At 46.7% G+C, this 23646-nt stretch overlaps 1 protein-coding gene across 3 annotated transcripts in view; it reads right to left on the bottom strand.

Moving 5' to 3' along the window:
* LOC144170436 (tyrosine-protein phosphatase Lar-like) overlaps positions 1–23646 on the bottom strand; it is an 88592-nt gene that overhangs the window by 4717 nt on the left and 60229 nt on the right. For all 3 annotated transcript variants that reach the window (XM_077700240.1, XM_077700232.1, XM_077700249.1), the window contains 2 exons: positions 9936–9986; positions 7148–7417 (listed from right to left, as the gene is read on the bottom strand). In XM_077700240.1, coding sequence (XP_077556366.1) covers positions 7148–7417; positions 9936–9986 — 321 coding nt within the window. The remainder of the gene's footprint in view (positions 1–7147; positions 7418–9935; positions 9987–23646) is intronic.

Genomic DNA, 23646 nt, shown 5'->3' with positions numbered 1-23646 from the left:
CCTTTCCTCCGGAGTTTTCTTTGCGAACTAGAGTGAGGTGACAAGCCGATAGACGTTATTTCTCACCACCTGCCAGTGGAGTCATACCCCACTACCTGCTTGGCAAAAATGCAATCAATGTAAGAAGCAGAAGGTGGCACCACGCTTTCGTTTGTCGCGGCGCGGCCCTCTCCTGTGCTAGGTAAATTCTTCTTGCCTCGAAACCACGCCCGGAATATATACACCATGCTCTCTTTAGACGGACCGCTTTGACGGTATCCGCTTGCAAACACGACCCGCTGGGGCGTTCGTTTTCCAGTTGTGAGCCTGGGCGACTGTACGAGGCGTCACACACTGCTGCCACAAAATGCTCGACTACTAGTCTAGGAATATCTAGGAGACAATAAAGTTTGTAGGAACTCTCGAGCGGAAAATTTCGGGGTAGAAACGGGAAATTCTTGAATAATTCCTGTATAATCGCAACGCTGATCATTATGTTAGCGCTCATTTTTTATACACTTCGTTTTACTCGACGTGTCTGTTTTTTGTTGTTATTTTGGCAGCTGTCGTAAGACCACGGCAATACACAAAAGTAATGTAAAAAGGTCATAGGGCCGCTGCTCTATACAGAGCTTTATTAAAGCCGGCTGCACTATTATACACATGCATTGTTGAAAGGGATTTTCCAGTGGCAATATAGCAGTCTTATAAAATTGTTAAAGGAGCCATGAAGACAAAATACAAGTTGAGTTTGTTAGAAAGACTGCTTAGTCCCGATAACAATGATACCAATATAATCGTAATCTTCGAACAAATAACGGAGATATTACAGAAAACGTGTGAAGCAGTCGCGACCCCCTGGCCAATTTCCCGCAACTTTTCTATGACGTCACGGAAACTTGTTTGGCAATTGGTAGCCGCCTAACTGACCTGTCGCGACGACACATGACTGGACGTCTGTAGTGGGGCCTCTAGTTCCATTTGACCGCATCACTTGAATGCTAACGTGCAGTTAAGGCACTGAAAATTATGTTTTATTGTTGGCCCGTATGACGTCATTCTTGCTCATAAGACGTCACTGTGGCGCAAAATTTGAAAGTTTTTAAATAATTCTTGCTTTTTTGTCGTTAAACAAACATCTTTTGTGGCTGTAATGGAGCTGAGTGAGATACTGAATCCTAGTTCTTTCAAATTAAACGAAGTTGTATTTTCTCTTCATGGCTCCTTTAACTATTTCGTTACCACGCCTATTCAAATCGATCACCGGTGATGGATGATTTATATTGCCTATTTCGACATGTTTTAGTCGTTTCTCGTACACCTAATGCAGCCAGTGATTAGTCTAGGCATTGCCCTTTTAGAATCAGTTTAAATTTTCCCGCTCCGGCGACATTGAGATTTTTGGCGGCGTTTTTTGCGAGCTGAGGTGCGCGTGTTTTTGACAAAGGGGGCGTGGCTGCTGCACTTGAGAAAAAAGGATGCAGGTCGTGGTTAGGTTGCATTACCATAATATTTTTTTTGTCAAAAGGCTCCTGGGAGGTCAAATACCAAATAATGGGGTCAGCTTTGTAATCCGACAGCGTTGAGAGGTGATAATTACTTGAAAATGGCCCCAGCTATTCACTAATGATCTTTGGTTCGTACAAAGGGCAGCTTTATTCTCCCAAAGCTTATTTCTGATGGTCCCCCGCATGTCTAGCAAGTGTGCCTGACATTTTCAACCAGTTTCCAGCAGTTTCGGTTTCGTTTTCGCATTGCGAAATTCATATTTGGTGCTACTACGCAGCATGGAGGAAAGAAAAGCTTAGGAGAGGCCCTGACGTCACACCCAGCGCAGCCGGAAACGCCATTTCTGTAAGTCGAATGGCGGACCATTGGCCCTCCATGCCATTGGCGGACTCTTTTTGCCTCTCTCTCTCGGTGCACCTTCTCCGCCTCCTCCGTCCTGTATCGCCTCTCTTGTCGTCTGCACCTGCCAGCGCCGAGCCGGCGGAAATCAGCTGATAGGCAGGTAGAAGGCCGTTTTGCAGCGCGTGACCGTGAACCTAAACGCGCGGTTACACTGTTACACGTCTTCAGTGTGGCCGCAGCAGGTTTGCGAAGCGGCTCGCTCTAACAATGCCGCAATGCTCGGTGCCAGGCTGCAAGTCGCGATCGGTACCCAAGGAATTGGGCGTCACTTTCCACCGGTTAGTGCATCATTCCGCTGACAAGTATTGCTGTACATTGGTGTGCATTCATCCTTTGTTTGCAATCGCCGCCGTTTATAGGTTCCCAAGCGATGGAGAAAGCCACAAACAGTGGGCGAACGCCGTGCGGCTACCGTACTGGAAAGTGCCCAAGTTAGCGTTGCAGTTTCACTGGCAATCCCAGAGATGACTAGTCAATTAAACGGCCGTTCTATATATATAGGTAAGCAGTACTTCATGCAGATTTCACGCTAAAAAATTGTGGAATGTTTTTACCGTTGTTCGCGTGCCTTCGATAGAATTTTTTGCGAAGGAGGAGGAGGAGGAGCAGGAGGAGGAAGCAAAACGTTTTATTGAGTAAAAAAAAATGAGAGGGTGGGTGGCGTCAATAAACTTTTTTTCGCCAAGTTTCAACTTGTCTCAGTGTCAATAAATTCAAGGTGATATCAGTTGAAAACGTTCATACACTAACCTCGCAGCTATGAAGCGTTGAAAAGCGAAATCCAGAGCGAGACCACAAAAAGATCCAGATTCCAGATCCAGCACTCTTCCAGTCAACAGATGGACACCTACTAAGGTAATAGGACGATGGAATTATATCAACTGGGAATCTACCTTGTAACAGTTGCAAAAGCACTGCCGCGCATTGCCGGCCTATATATATTGCAGCGGCGATAACCAAAAAATTGAGTTGCGAATCGTTCGGTTGCAAGTCGCCTACGTACTGCACACCGTGTATCACTTCCCGAAAATCTACCAGACGGGTGTCCGCGCGTACGACGGGACGGCGCGTTCACGATATCTGCACTTCAATAGAGGCGCGTCGTGATCGCGACCGGAGCAATAGCTTGACGCGGTACAAGGTGCACTTGCAAGTAGAAATTAAATGACATATTCACATCGGCGCAGCTGTCGCAACTCGCAGCATCCTTATCGAGTTCCGCAAGACCACAGCGCAGCAAAGCGAAGCAGCAATCTTCGCAATCGGACGAGACAAGGCAGGCGCTGCCTTCCCTCCATGACTGGCGAACGGCGGGCGGGCTGTTGCTAGGACGCCGTTGCTAACGCGACTTCCAATGGCCGCCGAAAACACGTGACTTCCTCCACACTTTTGCCAATGCGCGGGGATAGCTGGGGGCCTCTCCTAAGCTTTTTTTTCCTCCATGCTACGCAGTTACCCAACTACAAGCTCATTTGCCATGGCGCCTCCGTTGCCCGCTACTGCTCCTCAAAACAAGCATGCCGCTCGCGCTTCCACTTTATCTACGCCTTGCTTCTGCGATAACAGCTTCCGCTGAAAGTCAAACGATAACACCAAGTCGTCGGGTATCAGTTCAGACGAGGAGAACGCTTCCAATTGGCCTTGAACACCGCCAGCTGTTCACCGGCCAGTTTCGGTTTCATACGAGGGTATTTCCGGAAGTCTAGTGTCGCTTCTTAGTAGTACTGTTTATTCTGACAAAGTCTCCAACAGCCTTGTATTTGTTTCTTTTCAAAATTGTTAGGTGGCGCTGCAATGTAGTAGGCTCGTAGTGCTGAACTCGCTTCACAGCCCGACGGCGGCTTGGTGAAAGCTTGCTGGGCATGATTCTAGCGCATCGTACCTTATTCCTGCAAGCAGGGCTAACATAGTGAGTCAGAACATGATAATAAAACGCAAATGAAAGTTCTGACTGATGAGCGATCATCAGAACGTCAACAAGCATCCACCAAAGAGTTTGGTTCTCAACTCCAAGCGGATTTTTTCACATCGCTTGCTTGCCTTCAATATTGTGCCGGTCATAATCATTGACAAGGTGTTTTTACATCACGTGGAGGCTAATTTGGGCCTTTAATAATGTCAAACCACCAGATTTCTTCTAGAGAACTATCCAAAATAGCAAAACTTGAAATAGAGGTTGGGCTTCACCACATGGCATGGGCACCACGTGGGCTAACATTTTCTTTTATATCTGACAAATTGTACTGCGCAACTCAATTTTTTTTTCTAGGACGGGTTTTTGAAATGTCTACCTACAAAATGTATATTCTAAATTTTTTCTACTACACGTGGTTTATTATACACAACTTACTTTTTTCTTTTTTCTTCGACGCGCGGACAAAAATTTCGAATTCGATGATTTTTTTCGGAATCATTATTTAGGAAAACATTAATAAAACTGGTGTCGTTGGAAAGCGCGTGGAATAATCTGCATTGTATGTCACTGCAATGTGTGCCTAACCAATATGTATAGCACAAAAAAACTGTTTTGTTAGACCCTTCAAAATTGGTCAATTTCCCGCGGTAACGAAAGAGTTAAGCACCTAGAGATGTCTAATAAACAAATCCATGAGACGCCATGTATACCTATCGAGCGCATCGTGTTACGCGTTAGAGCCGGACAGGTTTCGGGAGGCACCAGCCCAGAAACGCTTACGTATTCATAAAAGAAAAACGTATTGACGAAACGGAAACTCTGGAAATGCCAGCCATGTTATAGCAGCCCGTCATCATCGCTATTGTAAGTCGTGCAAAAATAGCGTGTAAGCAAGGTGTGTATCAAGGCAACCTTTCTACACAGTGACAGAAGTGCGGCCGCGTCTTCTTACCTGGCAGTTGTGTTTCTATAGAGCGATACCGCGAGCAGAAGAAACGGGAAATTTTCGAAGCATTCCTGAACAATAGCGGCAGGTATGTCAGCGTTCCCAAAGTTTTTTAAAGGCAAATGTATCTTTCGAACTGATGTGTGTTTTACTTGCGCGTTATTTTCCTTCTGGTTGTCTGTCACATGCGAGTCTAGTCACATTCCATCAAACAATAAATTATTCGGCTGCTCCGCTGTCTTTTCTCTCACTTTCTCGTCTCCGTTCATGCTCGGCTTGTTCTACATTCGAAATGCATCGGCCGGTCCTGATCAGCCCCGTCGTCGAGTTATAGCGCATGCCTGTTATGGTTACCCGTCAAATTTTGCCCCTCGCGCGCAGCTATTGATCATCCCAGTGCACTGTGACCAAGCCGACCTACAAAATGTTTTACTCATCTTACCGCGTACTTCTATGTGTTTTCTCGAATGTCATGCGAGCTATAATTTCTCGGTGCTGGTCATGCCCTGTGATGCCCTGTGCATTTGATGCTGTTGCGTACACATGGGGGATAGGGCCTCATTTATGTGTCTGCCTACTCACCCGATACCTGGGGTCTAAATAAGTGGGAATTAAAAAATACGTCCGTCTGGATCGAACAAGTTTCGCTTTAATGTCGATTATAGCTGGTCGTGCGCGATAAGATTATCTCCGCACGCCTCAGTAGCCACGATTATTTCTAAGCCCAGCCCCGTTGAGCCGATGCACCCTGGCGCAGCGCCGCACAGCCGCCATCCCCCATGTCCATCGAGCCGGGGCTGCATGAAACATGCATTACTCGGGCTTACGAGTCAGTCTTAAAGCGCGCACAGCTGCCCTCGTTGACATCAGAACAAAGGTTTTAGCGCTGCATTAAAGGGTGTCTCTATTAAAGGCAACACTTTTCTTGCCTTTCTTCTAAATCCTAAATGCTTTCAGAACCTAGTGAAGAAACACATCGATTACTTAGAATATGGGGTCACAAATCCCTCAGCCAGAAATTACTGCTCTATGTCTATCAGGTAACTTATAATTTTGCTCAAAACGTTTTCTCTCTTTCCTGGTCTTGGTGTTCTTCAAGTGCTCAAATTACGCCTTGAGAGCAATGCAGGAGCTATTGACCGCCTTCCTATCATTTGCAGCAATACATGCTTTCGATAGCCACTTTACAAAACAAATGTCACGAAAACAAAGCAGAAACGGAAGTCCGGTCTCCTGCGGCGAGCAAACCACCCAGTGCCGCTCCGTGCTGGCGACAACTATAGCTTTCACAGTGCTTCCAGACGCGAAGGAGAGAGTGAAAACGTTCATAGGAAATGTTGCAAAGTCCCTTTAAACTGCGTCCCGATTTTTCAAAAGGCAGGAAACTGAACGTCCTTTGAACGTATCGATCGGCACGTTATGTCATTGAATTCATCCCGTACCGAAATCAGGTTGCGAGGATCGCCAGAAATACAATTCACATTTTCACCAGAGGGTAACGTGCTACGAGAAAATGTGCTTTATAATTCTCAAGGATGATTGCAGGTGTCGCATGAGCAACAGAAGACCGCACAGCCTAGCAATCGCCACGAACCTCCATGAATCCGACCAGTGGTAAACACGCTATCAGTCAACCTAACTTGCATTCGTCCTTACGTGATGCCGTTGCTATCCAGTCGGTAAATTCGCTGCCCGCTGAAATTATTTATTCAGCAAATATGGTTTGCTTATATAATGACTTCCACCAGCGAATATTGCTTATTTTGGCTTACCCGGCAACAAAGCGCTGACTGCATTCGGCCATAATGCCCCTAAAAATCTCGGCCGCGTGAGCGAATTGAAACCACCCACAGGCTTGTAGAACTCATGCTACAGTGCGAATATGGTGTACAGTATTTGCTTGCAAGCCTTACGATCGTCGTGGCCCACTCACGTTGCTTGTATTCCTTCAAGGTGCACTAAATTCAGAAATACAGCTCACGGGCTGTCGCACCTAGTATGACTTGCAATCCGGATCAATGCTCAATGCAGGGCATTGTCAACGCAATCAAAATAGCCTGAAAAATTAGCGTCGATTCTTATGCTCTGGATATTGCTTATATAATGCGGGCTCATTTACCGCTCTGAAGAATGAACAGATCTCAAAGAAAGCTTAAAACATGTGTGTGTCGGAGAGGGGGGAGGGGCACATTACCTACGAGTTATTGCGAAAGCTACTCCCTTCACTCATTGTTTTGCGTGGACATGTTGGAGGGCATGAATGGCACCCCAGTGCTTCCCTTTGAGCCGAGTGCCCTCTTGTTGTGAACGACCCGCTAACCGGGAGGATCGTGCCTTTGTAAGCAATAGGCCTACAGTACATATTGCACAGCGCGCCTATAGGCCACAGCACTCACTGGGGGCGTTGGCCACCCGCGTGGTGGACACCGAGGGGCTGCAGACGTTCTGCGACGTGCACCACTGCACCGAGATGGTGTAGTTCTCGCTAGGGTCCAGGTCTTGCACGATGGTTGACAAGGCGTAGCCGACGTCGATCGAGCGCTGCGAATCGTCGGCGTCCACCACGTGCACGCGGTACTGTCCGCCCACCACGTAAGGCGCCAAGGGACCCCACAACAGCAGCACCGACGAGCTGGACAGCGGTATCGCCTGGATGCTCGTGGGTCCTGCGATGGGCAAGGACAGGCTCATTTTACCCTCACGCATGATTGAGATCTGGACACGGGATCCGGCTTTTGAGGCCCCACTCTGAGAAAACCCGTCGTGGTCCGGTCGACTGAATGGCCGCCGCTGTGAGGAGTAAATAAAAATCACGAGCCATTCTCCTCTGTGAAGGTGGATGACCAGCCGAGCACGTGACACAGAGGTAACACAGAATCTAGGCGAAATGTGTCAGAAAATTTTATTTCTCTTGAGCGTTGACTGTGGTCATCCCTAAGAAATGCGCACCTTTATTTTGACTGTACTGACCTTGCGAATGATGCGTATTGATAACTAACCTACCGAAATGCATATCCAAGTGATGGGACCTATAAGCGTGAGGTGTAATCCTGTTTTAATTTTCAAAATGTCGCCTATTGATAACTAATCTACTCAAGAGGCATATCCAAGTGATGAGACGTATGAGCTTGAGGTTCAAGTCATGTTTGGAACAGCCTGCGACTTTGATGGCTAGCGCGTGCTGATAACATACCGGGACGTTCGTTTTCCAACGTCCCGCGCTATTACACGCATCGCGCTTCACTGACACGCGTAGCCTAGGGAGTTTTTATCGCAGTCAAAAAATACACAAAATAATAGCCACATAAGCTTCACTTTAAAACACATGCATGATCCCATTAGATTTGAATTCGTCTTTCCACAGTAAAAACCCAGTGCGCTACGACTGCGCTAACTCCGCACGTTGCCAGCGATGGAAAAGAAAACCCAGTAAAACCAGTGCAAAAGTAAAACCAGTGCATGCCGCGTAACAAGTAAACGTGCCGTAACGTGAGTACAACAGGTCCGGCCACGCAGAACAAGTTTCCCTGTTAAAGTATTTGGTACCAAAAGACGATGAAACGAATACGAAGAAAGGGACGCAAGTACATAAGTTGTATTTCATAAACATCGCCAGGTTTTCGCCTTTGGATCACGTAAGTAGACTTCCCGATGAATTTTTTTCTTGCCACTCTGGCGGGCTCTGCGTTCCCTGCTAGCGTGCCCTGCTAGCATGCCCTGCTAGTTTTCGGCCAACGCTTCTGACACGGTGTAGTTGTTGTACAATCGATGTAGTTGTACAGTACAGAGCAACGCATAGAAAGAAACCTTACTAGAGCGAAAATCCTCGCGGTTCGCAGTTCGCTTTCCATTGCCGGCCGACTGAATATTTAGGTCCAGATGCAGAGGCGAGGACTGTGAGCCTTGGCAAGACTCACCGGAACTTCGCCCTTGGTGCGCAATTTCAAGAACACTGAGTAACGATTGTAGCAAGCCAAGTTCCTTGCTGGTATGAACTATCTGCTTCTCACTTCATCCGACCAAGCCACCTTACTTCTCTAGCTAAATTCGAGGCCTCTAGGTCTCCGTTAAAAATATCGAACGTTGTGCACTCGCAGCAGCTAATAACGAGCGATGAAATACAAGGTACTTGCAGGGCGTTGCACGTACCTGGTGGCGCATGGCTCTTACTTTGCACCCCTGTCGTCTCATTGCAAACGAAATAAATGGCAAAAAAAGAAGAAATGCGAGCTCAGCAGTCTCCGACAAAAGTTAACGGTCCCAGAAGCCACTTTCCGCATTTTATCGGGGATATTTAAGTACTTATTAGTGCAAGCCTTTTCTTACCCTCACTTTCATTATCAATATAGGAGCATCCCTCACGTACTGCAGTACTTTGTGCGCGTGCGTGCGTGCGTGCGCGTAACAGAATGGGCACGTAAGGGAATAGCGCACGCTATTCCGTTACGTGCACACGTTACATACGCGCGTGCGTGCGCGCTTGCGTGAGTGCGAATGTGGGCGTGTGTGAGGGCGTTTATTTGTTTTTCCCCCTCTATGCAGTAGCGTCAATCTCATCGGATGGAAATCAGCATGCAAGGAGCGGGTATCGCGGGTCAGAGGTGACCGTACTGTGAGAGCCAGCACCAAGTGTTTGAGTTGCACGTAGGTGCCGGCTGCATGACTGTTTTAAGAGGGCTGATTTGTCGTGCTATTTCTAACATGCGACGCGCAGAATCTTAGACGAGGCACGACGAAAGAACGACATATACAAGCTCCCTTTGTCCGCGACCTCTTTTTTTGTTGTTGTTGTTGTTGTTGTTGCCCGTTGTCTTAAATATTGTATTTTGCATGTTGGGAAATAAAATTGCAACTCACCCAAAAGTTCATCTTGATTCATCAGCTTTTGACACTCACCGAAAATGGCGCCAAGACGTATGTTGTTAATAATTCGATTATTTTTTCTTACCGCAGCGGAAAAAGCAGCAATTAAGGTTTAATATCCGTGAATACCTGATACATTTCGGCATACATTGGTGGTAGGGTACAAAAGAGTATTTTCGGAACCCATGATAAAATTTATGAGCGGCATCACGACACTGAGATTTCATCTTTAAACACACTTTCTATGACCCAGTCCTTCGAGAACCGGATGTCAAAAGTTTTCTATTAGAAAAAAAATTAAGAGAAACTTCGAAAATTTACCGTTCATGACGCCTTGCCTTGTGCTTGAAGTGGCAGGAGTAGTAGGAGTCACTGCGAAAGAAAGACCGAGCGAAATATTCATTGATGAACAAAGGAAAAGGATTGGCTTATTAAGCTACCCAGAAATCCAACTTTCAAGCGTTAGAAACAGTAAAGGCACAAGCCCTCCGAACTTAGCAAAACAAAGGCCCCCGGAGACTACGAAAAGAAAGCTGAAAACCTCACACGTGTATTGTGTAAAACAAGACCCTAGAAATTGATTCGTATGTTCTTATAAACCGCATCCCCGAAGTAGACAAACACTTGTAGTTAAATTCTACGAAAGATCGCCAACAAAAGAACAGACAGGAGATTGTACATCAAGAATACACAGTAGAAAACTGACAATCTAAAATAATGTTACACCTTGTAATAAACAGTATTCCTGACACATACAAGTAAGCATTCGATTCAAAAAGAGCTGCTGCAGAAGAGCAGATAAGACACAGTACTTTATTGCAATAATTACGGCATTGCAAAGCGAGGTCTCTGCGTGCAGGCTGCCGAGTAACATCGTCGGCGTAGATTAGATATCGATGTTTGGTATGTCTAGTAGTTTCTGTGCCGAGAGCACAAAAGTGGTTCGTGATGGAGCAGCGCAAAGACCACGGGACAAGAATGAAAGGACCTGGACTAGCGCTTGTCTTGTTCCCCTCCTTCCCGTAATGTCTTCGTGCTGTTTCACCATAAATCTGGACCCACTGACCAGGTTTTGAATTCTGCTACAATAGCGGTGTTCAACAACAGGCAAAAAGCACGGGACCTTGCAGCACTCCGCGATTCAATGCAACCAAGCCCACTGATTTCATTTTCCGCCCACTCACTCGTACGGGGAACGTCTGCGGGATCAAGAGCTATGTGCATTTAAAACCTCGCCCCGGTTACGGTAAATATGAAGAAATGATCAACGCTTGAGCATAATAGTAGGGTAGCCAAAATGACACGGACAGAGAGAGAAAGAGAGAGAGAGAGTGTGTGTGTGTGTGTGTGTAATTTTTCGTGTGTGGCTTGCTGGTTCGAGTTCTGCAGAGCTGGCTGCAGCAACAGCACAAACAGGTGGAAAAAGTAAGAAAAAGTTCATGCAACGGTACAAACGTGGTTTAGTTTCATAACGATGAAGAAATCAACCATAACAATGGCAATGACACCCCACATCTCCAACAGGTGTTTTCAGGAATAACAGCAAGACGACAAGGTAGCGCCCCAAAATGGCCTGAGGGAGTTTTGTGTCGCACTCTCTTTCGCAGGCAATGATACTATCACGTATGGATCCGTAACAGAACCTGCGCAAGCAATAACACCGCCCGCAAAACCAATCTTGAAGTAAAATATACGGACATCGCAAAGAATGCTGACAAATCAGGGGTGGGCGCCTCGGGCCCGGGGGTGTTTAGTTCCGCGGGATCCGGTGCCAATAATTAGAGAGCGGCCTCGATTATCGTCTGCTCCCCGTGGCGCTGGGCGACAGGCGTCGCGTGGCCCATGGATGTTCGCTGAAGTAATCGCGCGGGGCTGCGCAATCAGACTCTGAGCTCAGGGCACTCGTGCAATATTTGTGCAGCTGGCATTCCTATTCCTGGTTAAGGTCACTCTTCCAACCGCTGCGACGTCAATTCTTTGCCTACGTTGGATCTCTCCAGCAAAACACCCTGCGAGCGTCTCATGTTGTCCCCAACTTCTTTCGTGAAAGAAATACAGGAACACGAAAGTGGTCTCTGACTGGCCATTCCATTTTTTTTTCTCCTTCTTTCGATTGTGGTGATTCGCTTTTTGGTTTAGTAGCGCTATTTCTCACCTCACCATTAGCCCGGCAAGCAGTCATTCAAGAATTGCAGTTCCATGCATAATGTTTATGTGCGGGAGCTTTTTTCGAGCCGAAGCGTGACAAAAGTGCGGATAGAGGAATGTCCAGCTGTGTACGGATGCACGGTGGAGCCTCGTCGGTAACACAACGGATAAATATGAGCATCTAGTTCCCATACACGTCTGCCATATTATGTCCTGCAAGTTATGGGCGCACAAACTCTGTCTCACACACGCGAAGAGCAGCCTCTAGGTCCCAGCCGAGCTCACGGAGCCTTGTGAGTGAAGGGGTTTCGAGTGGGTTTTACAGCTAGGAGCGATGTATACCGACGCACCGACAGCTTACGTTGCAAAATAGGCAATTCACCACACGGGCACCTACATAAACAAGATGTTCCCACAGCGCACTGTATACGTATGAGCACATGTGTGTGTGCGTGTGTGTGCGTGTGTGTGTGTGCGTGCGTGTGTGTGTGCTTGTGTGTGTGCGCGTGCGTGCGTGCGTGTGTGTGTGCGTGCGCGTGAGTGCTTGTGTGTGTGCGTGCGTGCGTGTGCGTGTGCGTGCGTGCGTGCGTGCGTGCGCGCGCGCGCGCGCGTGTGTGTGTGTGTGTGTGTGTGTGTGTGTGTGTGTGTGTGTGTGTGTGTGTGTGTGTGTGTGTGTGTGTGTGTGTGTGTGTGTGTGTGTGTGTGTTAGAAGCGGGATTTCGTTACTGTTTCGTTTTCTCTGCTCTACTTTAGTGCACTCGGGAGCGATTTCGAAAGCAACTTTCGACGCGTAGTACCCAGTATTGCCATCCCTTCACGCATTGAATGATAAACGACGATGTTTTCAATGGAAAGTCATATGCTCTCACTAATAATTCCATAGCGGATGCTCGTTAGTGTATTTAGCGGACGTTTAGTGCGCTGCTGTCGGAGAAGCGCATCTCCGCGCGCGTCCCCGCGCGCGTCTCCGACACCGCTGTCGGAGACGCGCAACGGGGCGGCGCGCACCATTCCGCTTCTTTGGGCCCTATTCTCAAGTGCACAAATTCCCAGGCAATTCGCCATGCTTTTTGCGTAAGCACAATGTAAGCAATCAGTGACGTCATGTACGTATACCCCTGACGACATGCAGTTTGACGCTTCAATCATAAACATCACAACTAAGGTATCAAATATTGTCCATAAAAGATATAAAAACCCTTGGCGTGTATTATAAAAGTTTAGACGGTAGCTGAGGTTGGTAAGGGAAACTCATTTCTGCAGGTCAACATTGGCGTCAACCATAGAGTTTCAAGAAACTCTATGGGCGTCAACACCACAAGGCGATCGAGTAACGTTGATCCAAAAGCGAGCGAGGGGGGGATGTTGAGCTAAAGAACATCACACAATCTTTTAAGTGCGAATGCACTTTATAAGCGACCCCAAACCTTCCACCGCCGGCGGCGGCGGCGGCGGCGGCGTCCGCAGTCCTCCTCTCCCTAGCAACGGCGTGGAGCGGAGAGGAGCGTCGGTAGCAACGGCGCAGTGACGTCACTCACCACGTGACGACACGCCCCTCACCACTCCTCGCGGCGCGACGGCGTGCGCGCGCGCGTCCCTCTCCCTTCCCCGCGCCGTGACGTCACACACTCCACCCCTCTCCCCGGCAGCTGCCGTGCGCCGCTGCGTGTCACTTTCCCTCCCCGCGCCGTGACGTCACGCACCCGCACCTCCTCTCCCCTCACTCGGCTGCAGCCGCCGTGCGCCGCTGCGCGCGTCCCTCTCCCCTTTCGCTCGCCTCCTCTCTCAGCCACCTGGCTCGGTGCGCTCGGCGCGGCGTGCCCCCCTATATATGCAGCGATAAACTGCCAGACCTCCGTGGGTCGGCTCGCGCGCGCTCTCTCGCTAGTCTCCTGGCTCGCTCTGCTCCAGTTTAGACCGTTCGCTGGCTGGGCGCCTCTCAAGGCGATGTCAGAATTACTACGCCGTGTACTCTCGGCGCAAGAAATGCATTCGCACTTCCTCACGATTCCCTTCGGGGAGGTGGGGGCAATTTTTTTTTACCGTATCTAGGTATTTATTTCTTTCAATCGCTTTTAGTAACATAGTTGAGCTCTCTGCTTCAATGCAAGCTTTGTAGCGTTATCACCTTTGCGGCCGCCACAACTGCCCCACTATCGTATGCTGCTATGTTACAAGTTTATGGCGTGATCACATCAAAAGACGGCCGCGACCATCGCGTGTATGACACATAAGAGCAGCGAAGCGCTACGCCTGATAACCGCGGAGCGTACCGATGTCGCCGATTCACTCATTCGTCAAGCCCAACTTCAATCATCGCTGTAATGAACAAGAGTAACTTTTGTTTGTTATTTTTCTCTTGAGTTCGATCATGTGACCCAGCAGCTTACCACGACGAGTGTGGGCAAATGCCATGCATTGGGCTCTCTTTGTCATGGAGAGGCTTGTAGTGCCCTCTTATGTTGCGGTTACTCCAAACAAATAATTTTTATTTTATTGCCGAACATAAAAGCAAAATGCTGCACGTTATTTGTATGCTCCGTGATCGCTGACTTGGGAATAGTCGAAACTATTATTTGTTTCGGTAGAAAACATGCTTTAAACCACGTGTCATGCGAAACTGCGCCTGCTGCAAATTCACGGACATTTCCCGGCGCCGAAGGTCGTGGAAATTTTTTGCCCTATTTCGCGGCAAAAGCAGCCGCCAATTTGAAGCTGTTGCGTAACATTACGTCACTTTTACGCAGGCTGAAGTTGCCAATGCGTGACGTGATCGTTCCGGCCAACTGTTTAAATTACGTCACGCCTTCTCAGCCAATCACAGAGAGGACGTGTATTACAAGCAGTATTGTTGTTGAATAGCAAAGACAGGCATACGTTGTCATGACCGGTGCATTCAGTGAGTTTTTCATTGCCGGCCAAGGATTATGCGCTTCCAGTAGAGAGAAAGAAGGCAAACTTAAGAAAGGTTTCCCGAACCGTCATAAAACGTGAAATGACGAAGGCACACACAGCCGCTTTGAAGCACGTGACCAAAATTGAAAGCCAATCAGAAAAGTCTTCCGGCAAATTCCCAGTTTCCCTGGGAATTTGTGCAGTCGAGAATAGGGCCCTTCCTTTTTTCGTACTGCGAACTCATCACTAGATCGAAGGGCAGTGATTTCATGCTCGAATACCCCCCCCCCCCCCCTAACTAGTCCCAAAGATAAATAAAAAGTCCGACGCGAAGTGCTTTCTTTTGCTCTTTTGCACACGTCTTTATCACCGATACGAGTATTATGAAACCAAAGGTTCAACACCGCAATTGGAAAGGGGGAGGGGGGGCAGCTGTTGCGCAAGCCAAAGCTTTCACGCATCAATGTGCTGCACCGGGTCCATAAGCGACCTTTTCACGCGTTGTCGCAGTCATTAGCACAGCCGTTTGGTTCAGGCCGCAGTTTCGTAAACGTCTCGCAGCATGTTATGCAATCGGGCGCTACATAAACGCCCTCGTAAGATGAAGTTGTCCACGCTAGTGGTTGCCTGGTTGAGAAGACAATCAAGATATAAATCTACAGCAGGTATTTAAGGTTACGCAGCGATACAGAATATGCAGGAAATGTTCTAATTGCTGTCTATCGAACTGTCTATGGAATTGCAGGAGGAGCCGAATACACAACAAGATTATTTTAAAAGCAACTAAAGCTATTAGAGACATAGTTGAAAGGAAGCTGAATGGACCTTTTCCACCCCAAGAACAGCGCTAGCAGCGGCGAATGTGGAAATCACAATTGGTGGCTCTTTCGGCCCCGATTTCTGGTGACACTCTTGTCCAATATTGCTAATCGCTTGGAGCGCCCGTAGTGATAGCAGAGGGGCTTGCTCTGCACGAACATCGCGCTACGCTTTTTTAACTTTATGAGCAGACGTCGCTGTTTGGGCGCGCTCTTGACGAAGTTTAGCACGTTTGGCAATTCCTATGATTCACCGTGCGATGACTTAGCGCTTTCGCAGTGGCCACCAAATGACAACCAGAACCTTTTTGAAGTTCGTCCCGGCGCGCCCAAGGCATCCCTAAAAAGCGGAAAACGCGATAAAAGCGAGCCGCCAAAACTAATGGAGGCGCCTGCAAGCGCATGAGCAGATAAAGTTCGCGTAAAAGGTCCATTAAATTTACGCTTATCACCTGGAGACCGTTCTACGTTGGCTGACGGGCTAAAGCGTTGAGCTGATGTGCAGGAGGACGAGCGTTCGACCCCAGCAGCGGAGGCGTTTCTCTTTTTCCTTTCTGAGGGGCCAAAAAATAATACGTCCGCAGGTTGAGATATCCGCGCACGTCAAGGATCCCCAGGTGGTCTAAATTTACCCATAGCTTTCTACTGCAGTGCGCCCCCATAGCAAAGTGCAGGTGTAGCTTTCACACTTAAAAACAATTCGGTTTTCGGGCCAAGCTTGAACTGGCCGACTTGCACCGTGGGCGGTGGCGTAAGTTGAAATGCGTTGCGACAAAGCCAACTATAACCACGTGTTCTAATGGCGACAACGACGACGACGATGATGATGATGATGCCCTTGAAGTGTGTGGCCCGTACCCGTTTGGCCAGGGATAAAGGGTTGACTGTGCCCCTGTTGGAGCTTACATCAGCGTCGTCGTCGTCGCTTGCATCAAGCCACATCGCAGGTGCGGTCGCGAGCTCTCGCCGGGCAGTTCACCTTCTAGCGCGGCATGGGTAGGCCGCGCATTGTTCATCTCGTGGAAGAGCCGTCAGCCATTGAAGAACGAAAAAGTTCCCGGTAATCGCAGAAGAATGATCTACACTTGCGTATACACCAAACATTTGCGTTCGGGTAGAGCTCAGCGAAATGAAAGGGTTTCGTTTTGGTCTATCGATGCTTTTGCGTTTTCATTTCGATCATTGTCTTTTGATTTTGGCAGAAGTATTTTCGTTTTTGTTTTGTGATCATCGCGTTTCGATTTTGGTCGTTCTCGTTTTCACTGAGGTCAAGCTTCGCGTGCACGCCTGTTTCCGGAGGGAATGGGGTTATATTTTTCCTGCTTTTCCCAGGAGATAAATGTAGCTCTAGTATAGGCACGCCTGCATACGCGTAGAAGTTTCTTTATAAAAAAAAGAGCGTTATTCAAAGCCATCGCCGACAGAAAGGCGAGGTGCAGGTACTTCCCCGGTCAATCCAATCACTGGCAAGTGTAGAGGCGCTAAGCTGAATGGGCGAGCTCCTGGTGACCTTTCACTTCGCAGAAAATCTTGAGGAACGGATCCTTGTCGCGCGTCTCCAACGTGAAAATCTACCACGTCGTAGCACGCGATCCTCCATGGGTTGCTTTTTCTGCAGTCTCTGAAGCCCTGCAATGGGCAACTCGAAAATGGGTTTTCATAAATTTGTTCGGCTCTCATTCCCATTCTGATGAATAAGTGAAAACTGATCTTGGTGGTTTATGCATTAATGTTACCCGCAAAGGCGTGGCCGGATTTCATTTCGGGAAAGGGGGGAGAGCCCACGAAAGATGGAGGGAGAACGTCTAAAAGCAGAAAATAGGGTTACAGAAACAAAACAACACAAAAAGTGAGTTTAAAAACGAATAATGAAATTCTGGATCCAATGACCGTGCACTAGATAACCTTCCTTTTGTTTTCTTCATTTCGTTTTCTTTCTTAGTGATCCCTTCAAAATGGCTGATCGCTTGTGGTGACTGTAGTCGTCCAGGCCGCGTACTCTTGCTGTAGTGCTTGCTAAGAGAAAGTATTATCAGAAGTAGTTGTATGATGATAATCATAGTCAGTGGCCTCGTGATTTTAGTCGGTACGTGTAAAAATTTGCACCTGTTCAGAACAACATCTTTTCCGTTTTGATTAAGCTGCTCTTAAAAGCTTCGTAAATCATTTGAAAAAACCCCCAGAGAGGGGCTCTTTTTCCTGTAGAAGCAACTGGGACTATTTATTTAGAAATATTTGAAAGCCACAGCTGCTCACCTAGTAACTATAGTTTTCACCCAATATCGATACAAGGAGCGTGTAATAATTCATTCGATGGATCGTGGTTAGCTCATCTTCGAAGCCAACTAATAGTATTTCAAGCTGGTACAGCGACTGCACTTCTGACAGAGGGGAAAAAAGAAACATGGCTCAAGTCGGAACCCCCCTCCCGACTATAGCCTACCTAAATTTATCCGTCGCCGTCCCCAAAATTCAGCCCGCCACACCCAACATGCATAGCGTGTACGCGTTAAAAGAGCAGTCGAAAGCATCGGTGCTGCGCACTAGTTTGCCCAAACCTGTGCGTGCAACCGGTACGCTCTCATGCGTGCACCGAGCGGCCAAACCCGGCTTGACGGGTATTGATTGCAGGTACTTTGAGCGTTGCTGGAGGACGTGAAGCGCTTTCCTGTCCGAGATGTTTGACGCGATCAAAGACTCTAATTAAACATAATGGGCCAGATACAAAGCAGTGCGCTACTGTGATCACTTCCGGGGAGGGCTCCTAATTTATTTATTTTTTTTAAATAAGTCATTACGACTCCTTTTTTCTTTGTAATTTGGAAGGTCGAAGCCACTGGGCTGGTTTTCTGTGTGTGCGCGCAGGCGCGTAGAAATAACTACGGTGCGCGTGGGCGTGCGTGCGAGCCTGCGTTCTTGCGTGGTTTTTGAAACCGATGTTCACAAGCCTGTCTAGAGAGCTGGAAAGCGGGGATATTCGAGCAGCAAAGGGGGCATCCGATCCGCTAATAACGTTTGGTTTCAGATAGCTTGGTCCCGAGGAATGCGCGGCCATATAGTGGGCCTGCCTTGCCGTACCGCGATTTCAGGCCCTGCACTCGTCGTCCGAAGCGCTGTAGATGTCGCCGGGCCGCAGAACAAAAGCGGTGATACCGAGAGTCGGAGCCTTAAAGGGGCTGTGCAGACAAATCCCGAGTTTGGTTCATTCGAAAGACTGCCTCATTGGAGTCATACTGACACCATTTTTAACGTGAACTTCGCTCAAATAAGCCACATAATTAGGAAAATTGAGAACGGCCATGCGACTCACTAGCTCATGCCCCGAACTAGGATCTATGACGTAATATGCACAGCTGTGCGATTGGCTGAGGCCGGCAAAAGCACATGTAAGTTAGGCAGTGCTTATAAGCTTGTACAACGAGCTATTTCCGCTTAAATGTAATGCATATTCATTTTGTAGCAGTTAGGATGTTGGGGTAAACAATGGCAGTTACGAAAATAGTACTTAGAAGTGCCAGTGTGTAATGTTGTTGGTACTGCGCGCACTACACTTGTTATAGCTGCACAGCAGTCTGGCGTTTGGGGTTGTCTCACACGACACAGGCCGATAGGCGTAAGCGAAATTTTCTTACGTGACCCTATTTGTCGAACAAACCCCTTGTTTAACGAAACGATTACTTCCAACCGCCACAAAAACAAGCCAGGTGAAAACAACGAACAAAGCAAAGGCAGACAGCAGCCCTGCGCAGTATGTTGACGCCAACTACGAGGACTAACGGTAAAAAAGTGTTTCGCAGTGCGCTGCACAGCGCACTAACATTCGCTTGAAAACCTGTCCTTGCCACGCCATCGCAGACGTCAGGAAACACACGATTTGGCGGGATGATCAAAATTTTATATTAAATTGATCAATTTCTCAGTGAATAAAGCCTTGTTTGCTGCCGGACAAACGCTGGAGGCGATACAAAACACCAAATCTTAGGAATAAAACAAGCTTTTATTTTGTCTGCATGGCCCCTTTAAAACTTTCGGCCGCGGAAACGCGCGGAAATTCTTTCGCTGTCAAAGATACGGAGGTCATGCTCACGCAATCTTCGCCCCCACCCCTATGCATCTCAGCTGCCTTCCCAAATCCTTGTGTGCGCTGACCGGGGTCACGAACCGTGCATTCTATAAACAGAGTCGAACGCTTGAAATCGTGGCAATGACTGGCTTACTTACTATCTTATTATCTGTGCCTTTTTTCACTCAATTGGCATGCTCACGAAGGAGTTTATTAAGGCACCACCCTGTTTTTTATTATTCTTTTTTATTTATTACTTGTAGGGTTAGAACAATATATATATATATATATATATATATATATATATATATATATATATATATATATATATATATATATATATATATATATATATATATATATATATATATATATATATATAAGGTAAACGATTAGGCTAGTGAAGGTTAAATAGTAAAAAGGGGCGCAATAAAAAACATAACAAGTTTACTTCGAAAACATAACTTTACATCGACGTTTCGGACGGGGACCGTCCTTTATCAAGCGTGGTAAAGGACGGTCCCCGTCCGAAACGTCGATGTAAAGTTATGTTTTCGAAGTAAACTTGTTATGTTTTTTATTGCGCCCCTTTTTACTATATATATATATAGTATATATATATATATATATATATATATATATATATATATATATATATATATATATATATATATATATATATATATATATATATATATATATATATATACAGATAGGTAAGCAGTCTACAACGCCAAAGGAGGCATAGGGGTGTGGTTAGGCTCTTTTCTTTTTCACTACGGTTAATGAAGTAAACATTTTTTTTAAATATACAGAAGAAAGAAAGAAAGAAAAACACGCGCCCAGAGTGGGGACCGAACCCACGCCTTTCGATTACATGTCGAATGCCTTACCAGGCCCTGCACTCAGGCCCTGCACTCGTCGTCCGAAGCGCTGTAGATGTCGCCGGGCCGCAGAACAAAAGGCGGTGATACCGAGAGTCGGAGCCTTAAAGGGGCCGTGCAGACAAATCCCGAGTTTGGTTCATTCGAAAGACTGCCTCATTGTTAAGGCATTCGACATTTAATCGAAAGGCGTGGGTTCGGTCCCCACTCTGGGCGCGTGTTTTTCTTTCTTTCTTTCTTCTGTATATTAAAAAAAAATAAATGTTTACTTCATTAACCGTAGTGAAAAAGAAAACAGCCTAATCACACTTTGGCGTTGTAGACTGCTGACCTATCTGTATTTTCTCAACGAGCCCCTCATTTCCTTACTATATATATATATATATATATATATATATATATATATATATATATATATATATATATATATATATATATATAGATATATATATATATATATATATATATATACAGGGTGTCCCAGCTATGATGCACCAAGATTTAAAAAAAGAGTAAAGGCGTAACTCGAAAGAAACCAGGTGCATAATGTTTGCAGTACTGTGAAGAAGCGGAGAGTAATTTTTTCTTTAATGAGACTTAATTAATTAATTGTAATTAATTATCTAACTCGAGAAGTACTGTCCTAATCACTAAAGTGTCAATGAGGCACTTGTAGGTAACCACGAGGGGCATCTATCTGCGCTATTTTCAGCGATGAAATAATTGCGTACACATTTATTCTGACTGATAACGGAAACCCGCGAAATATAAAAAATACCACGTGACGGCGCCTCCGCGCGCACCGTAAAGCAACGCCCTCAAACAGGCTACCTCTGAGTTAGCCAGAATGAAATAGACAAAAGAAAGAAAGAAGAAATCGCGACTGAGTTTGTTCCTTATCTGCACACGCGTCCCGCGAATCTTGCTGCTGCTGCTCCTTCCATGCATGCTATTATCAAGGTGATGCGCTGTCTCTTCGGGCGGGTAACACGCGAAGCAGTTGCTTTCAATCAGCTTTGTTTGGGGACGCTGCTTTACAATGAGCGCGTAAGCGTCGTCACGTGGTATTTTTCATATTTCGCGGGTTTCCTTTATCAGTCAGAATAAATGAGTACGCAATTAGTTCGTCGCTGAAAATAGCGCAGTTAGATGCCCCTCGTGGTTACCTACAAGTGCCTCATTGACACTTTAGTGATTAGGACAGTATTTCTCGAGTTAGATAATTAATTACAATTAATTAATTAAGACTCATTAACGAAAAAAATTCTCTCCGCTTCTTCACAGTACTGCAAACATTATGCACTAGGTTTTCTTCGAGTTGCGCAATTTCTCTTTTTTTAAATCTTGGTGCATGATAGCTGGGACACCCTATATATATATATATATATATATATATATATATCATTTTGACAATACAATTTCAGTTGGAAGCGGCGCTTGTCTGTGTCCTTTACGTCCCCTGTGTAAATATTTGGCGCTTGAAAGTATTATTATAAATTACCAACTAGCTCGAGCCTTCTACCCGAAATACAGCGTCCGCAGCAGCAATGGGATACAATGCGGCAATGAGTGAATTACTCAATGGCCACCTTTGACAAGCATTTTCTAGAAACGGAAAGCTTGGAGGAGAGTGGTTCCCAGTGGGGAAAGGTAAGGCTGCAAAACATTTCGCCACCTAGAGAGAGCTTTAGTGCTTCATTTCTGTATTGCCATCAAGCGGCATTAACCGCTTTGTACAACCGAACCGATGCGCAGTACATCTTGCCGATTTTGCGCACCTCTCTACACGTTTGCCCCAAATAAAGGTTTCATTTGGAGTCACTTCCCTTCTATTCCCACGAATCGAAGGTTTGATGTTGGGCTAGTCGGTATGGGTACATACTCGTAGGGAGGGCGCTTTTAACACACAGGGGAAGCACAGAACAGAATCAGCGTACAGAACGAGTGAAGTGTGAATTAGCAACTGAAGTTTGTTCATAACAGAAAAGGAATATATACATGAGCCACCAATTTCGCCAGCCACCGTGTGCCATGCGTCAAATTTCTTTATTTATTCTGGAGAAACCCTGTTTCTCTCACCAGCAGGGCGATGGAAGGCAAGCTGTAGCGCACTCGCCCCCTATTCTGATACTGTGCAGAATGCCTCCCAAATTTCGCTGGTTGTTTTATCGTTCGATTTGAAAAGGACTGGGGTATCGTTAAATGCCGAAGCGTATTTACAATTGGCGCAGTGCATTGAAACATTATCCGAAATCACCGTCTGCTCTCTGAGCGCGCGGTGCTACTTGAGCCCCACGTTAAGGCAGCGTCGCGTTTGCCCTACTTGCGAATTTCGTGCCCCAAAGGGGGACAATATGCCAGCGGTGATTGTACAACTCCAAACTAAAACCTGAGTGACTTTTTCAGGTACAAAGCCGAACTCTCACTCAGGAGAGAGAGTATGGCTTGGTTTCTAATCCAGTCCACCGCTACTTGTCCTCAGCCATTAAACTTATCGTATTGCATCTTTTATTACTACGCGTCAAAGGATTTAATATTTTGTGCGGCTCCTGCTTTTTTTGTTGTGATTTTCATTTCGATGCTTTCACTGCTTGTCTCTGGTTCGTTCGTTCGACAGCTGCAGGCGCCCGAAACTAGATTGCAGCGCAGACTAAAGCTACTCTCGGTCGCGCGCTGAAAATCAGCAATGCTCAGATCTCTGAGATGATAATATGTCAAAACCGTCAGTGTTCGGCATCACATGCCACGTTCTCCGATTTGCGTTTATACGACGTGGGACTTTTCGTAGCCGCCGGAAAACCAAATGCATTTTTTCTGCACGCAGAATAGAGGAGGAAGAGAAGGAGAAAACGTTTATTGGGGCCGACGTTTGATTTTTGCTCTCGGGCGGAGTTCCTTGTGCACTTCTGTGTTTCTATGCGATTGATTCGAATCTCGTTTTCCTTGCAAACGTTCTCCATTCGAAACCCCCCGAAGAAAAGAACGCGCCGTTGTGAGGAGCACGTATTGCTTCTCCAGACAAATGGCTTGGAAGAACAACGCAAAGCAAAACGGTTTGCTTGCGTTTGGAGATTCCCAACGAATACCACATTTTCTCCACGGTTTAAAACCTAAGACCCAATGCTCCGAAAGAATAACGCAAGTATCAGGCATGACGTGTAGTAGAGGGTGGCGAACAGTTTAGACCCCGTCATGTTCTATATGTAATTTATCTGAAGTCGTGG

The sequence above is a fragment of the Haemaphysalis longicornis genome, unplaced genomic scaffold (genome assembly GCF_048455015.1).
Source record: "Haemaphysalis longicornis isolate Haplotype H1 unplaced genomic scaffold, Haemaphysalis longicornis Haplotype H1 scaffold_1, whole genome shotgun sequence".
Classification (NCBI taxonomy): domain Eukaryota; kingdom Metazoa; phylum Arthropoda; class Arachnida; order Ixodida; family Ixodidae; genus Haemaphysalis; species Haemaphysalis longicornis.
The sequence above is the reverse complement of the archived record's forward strand: the minus strand, read 5'-3'. Positions and strand labels throughout refer to the sequence as shown.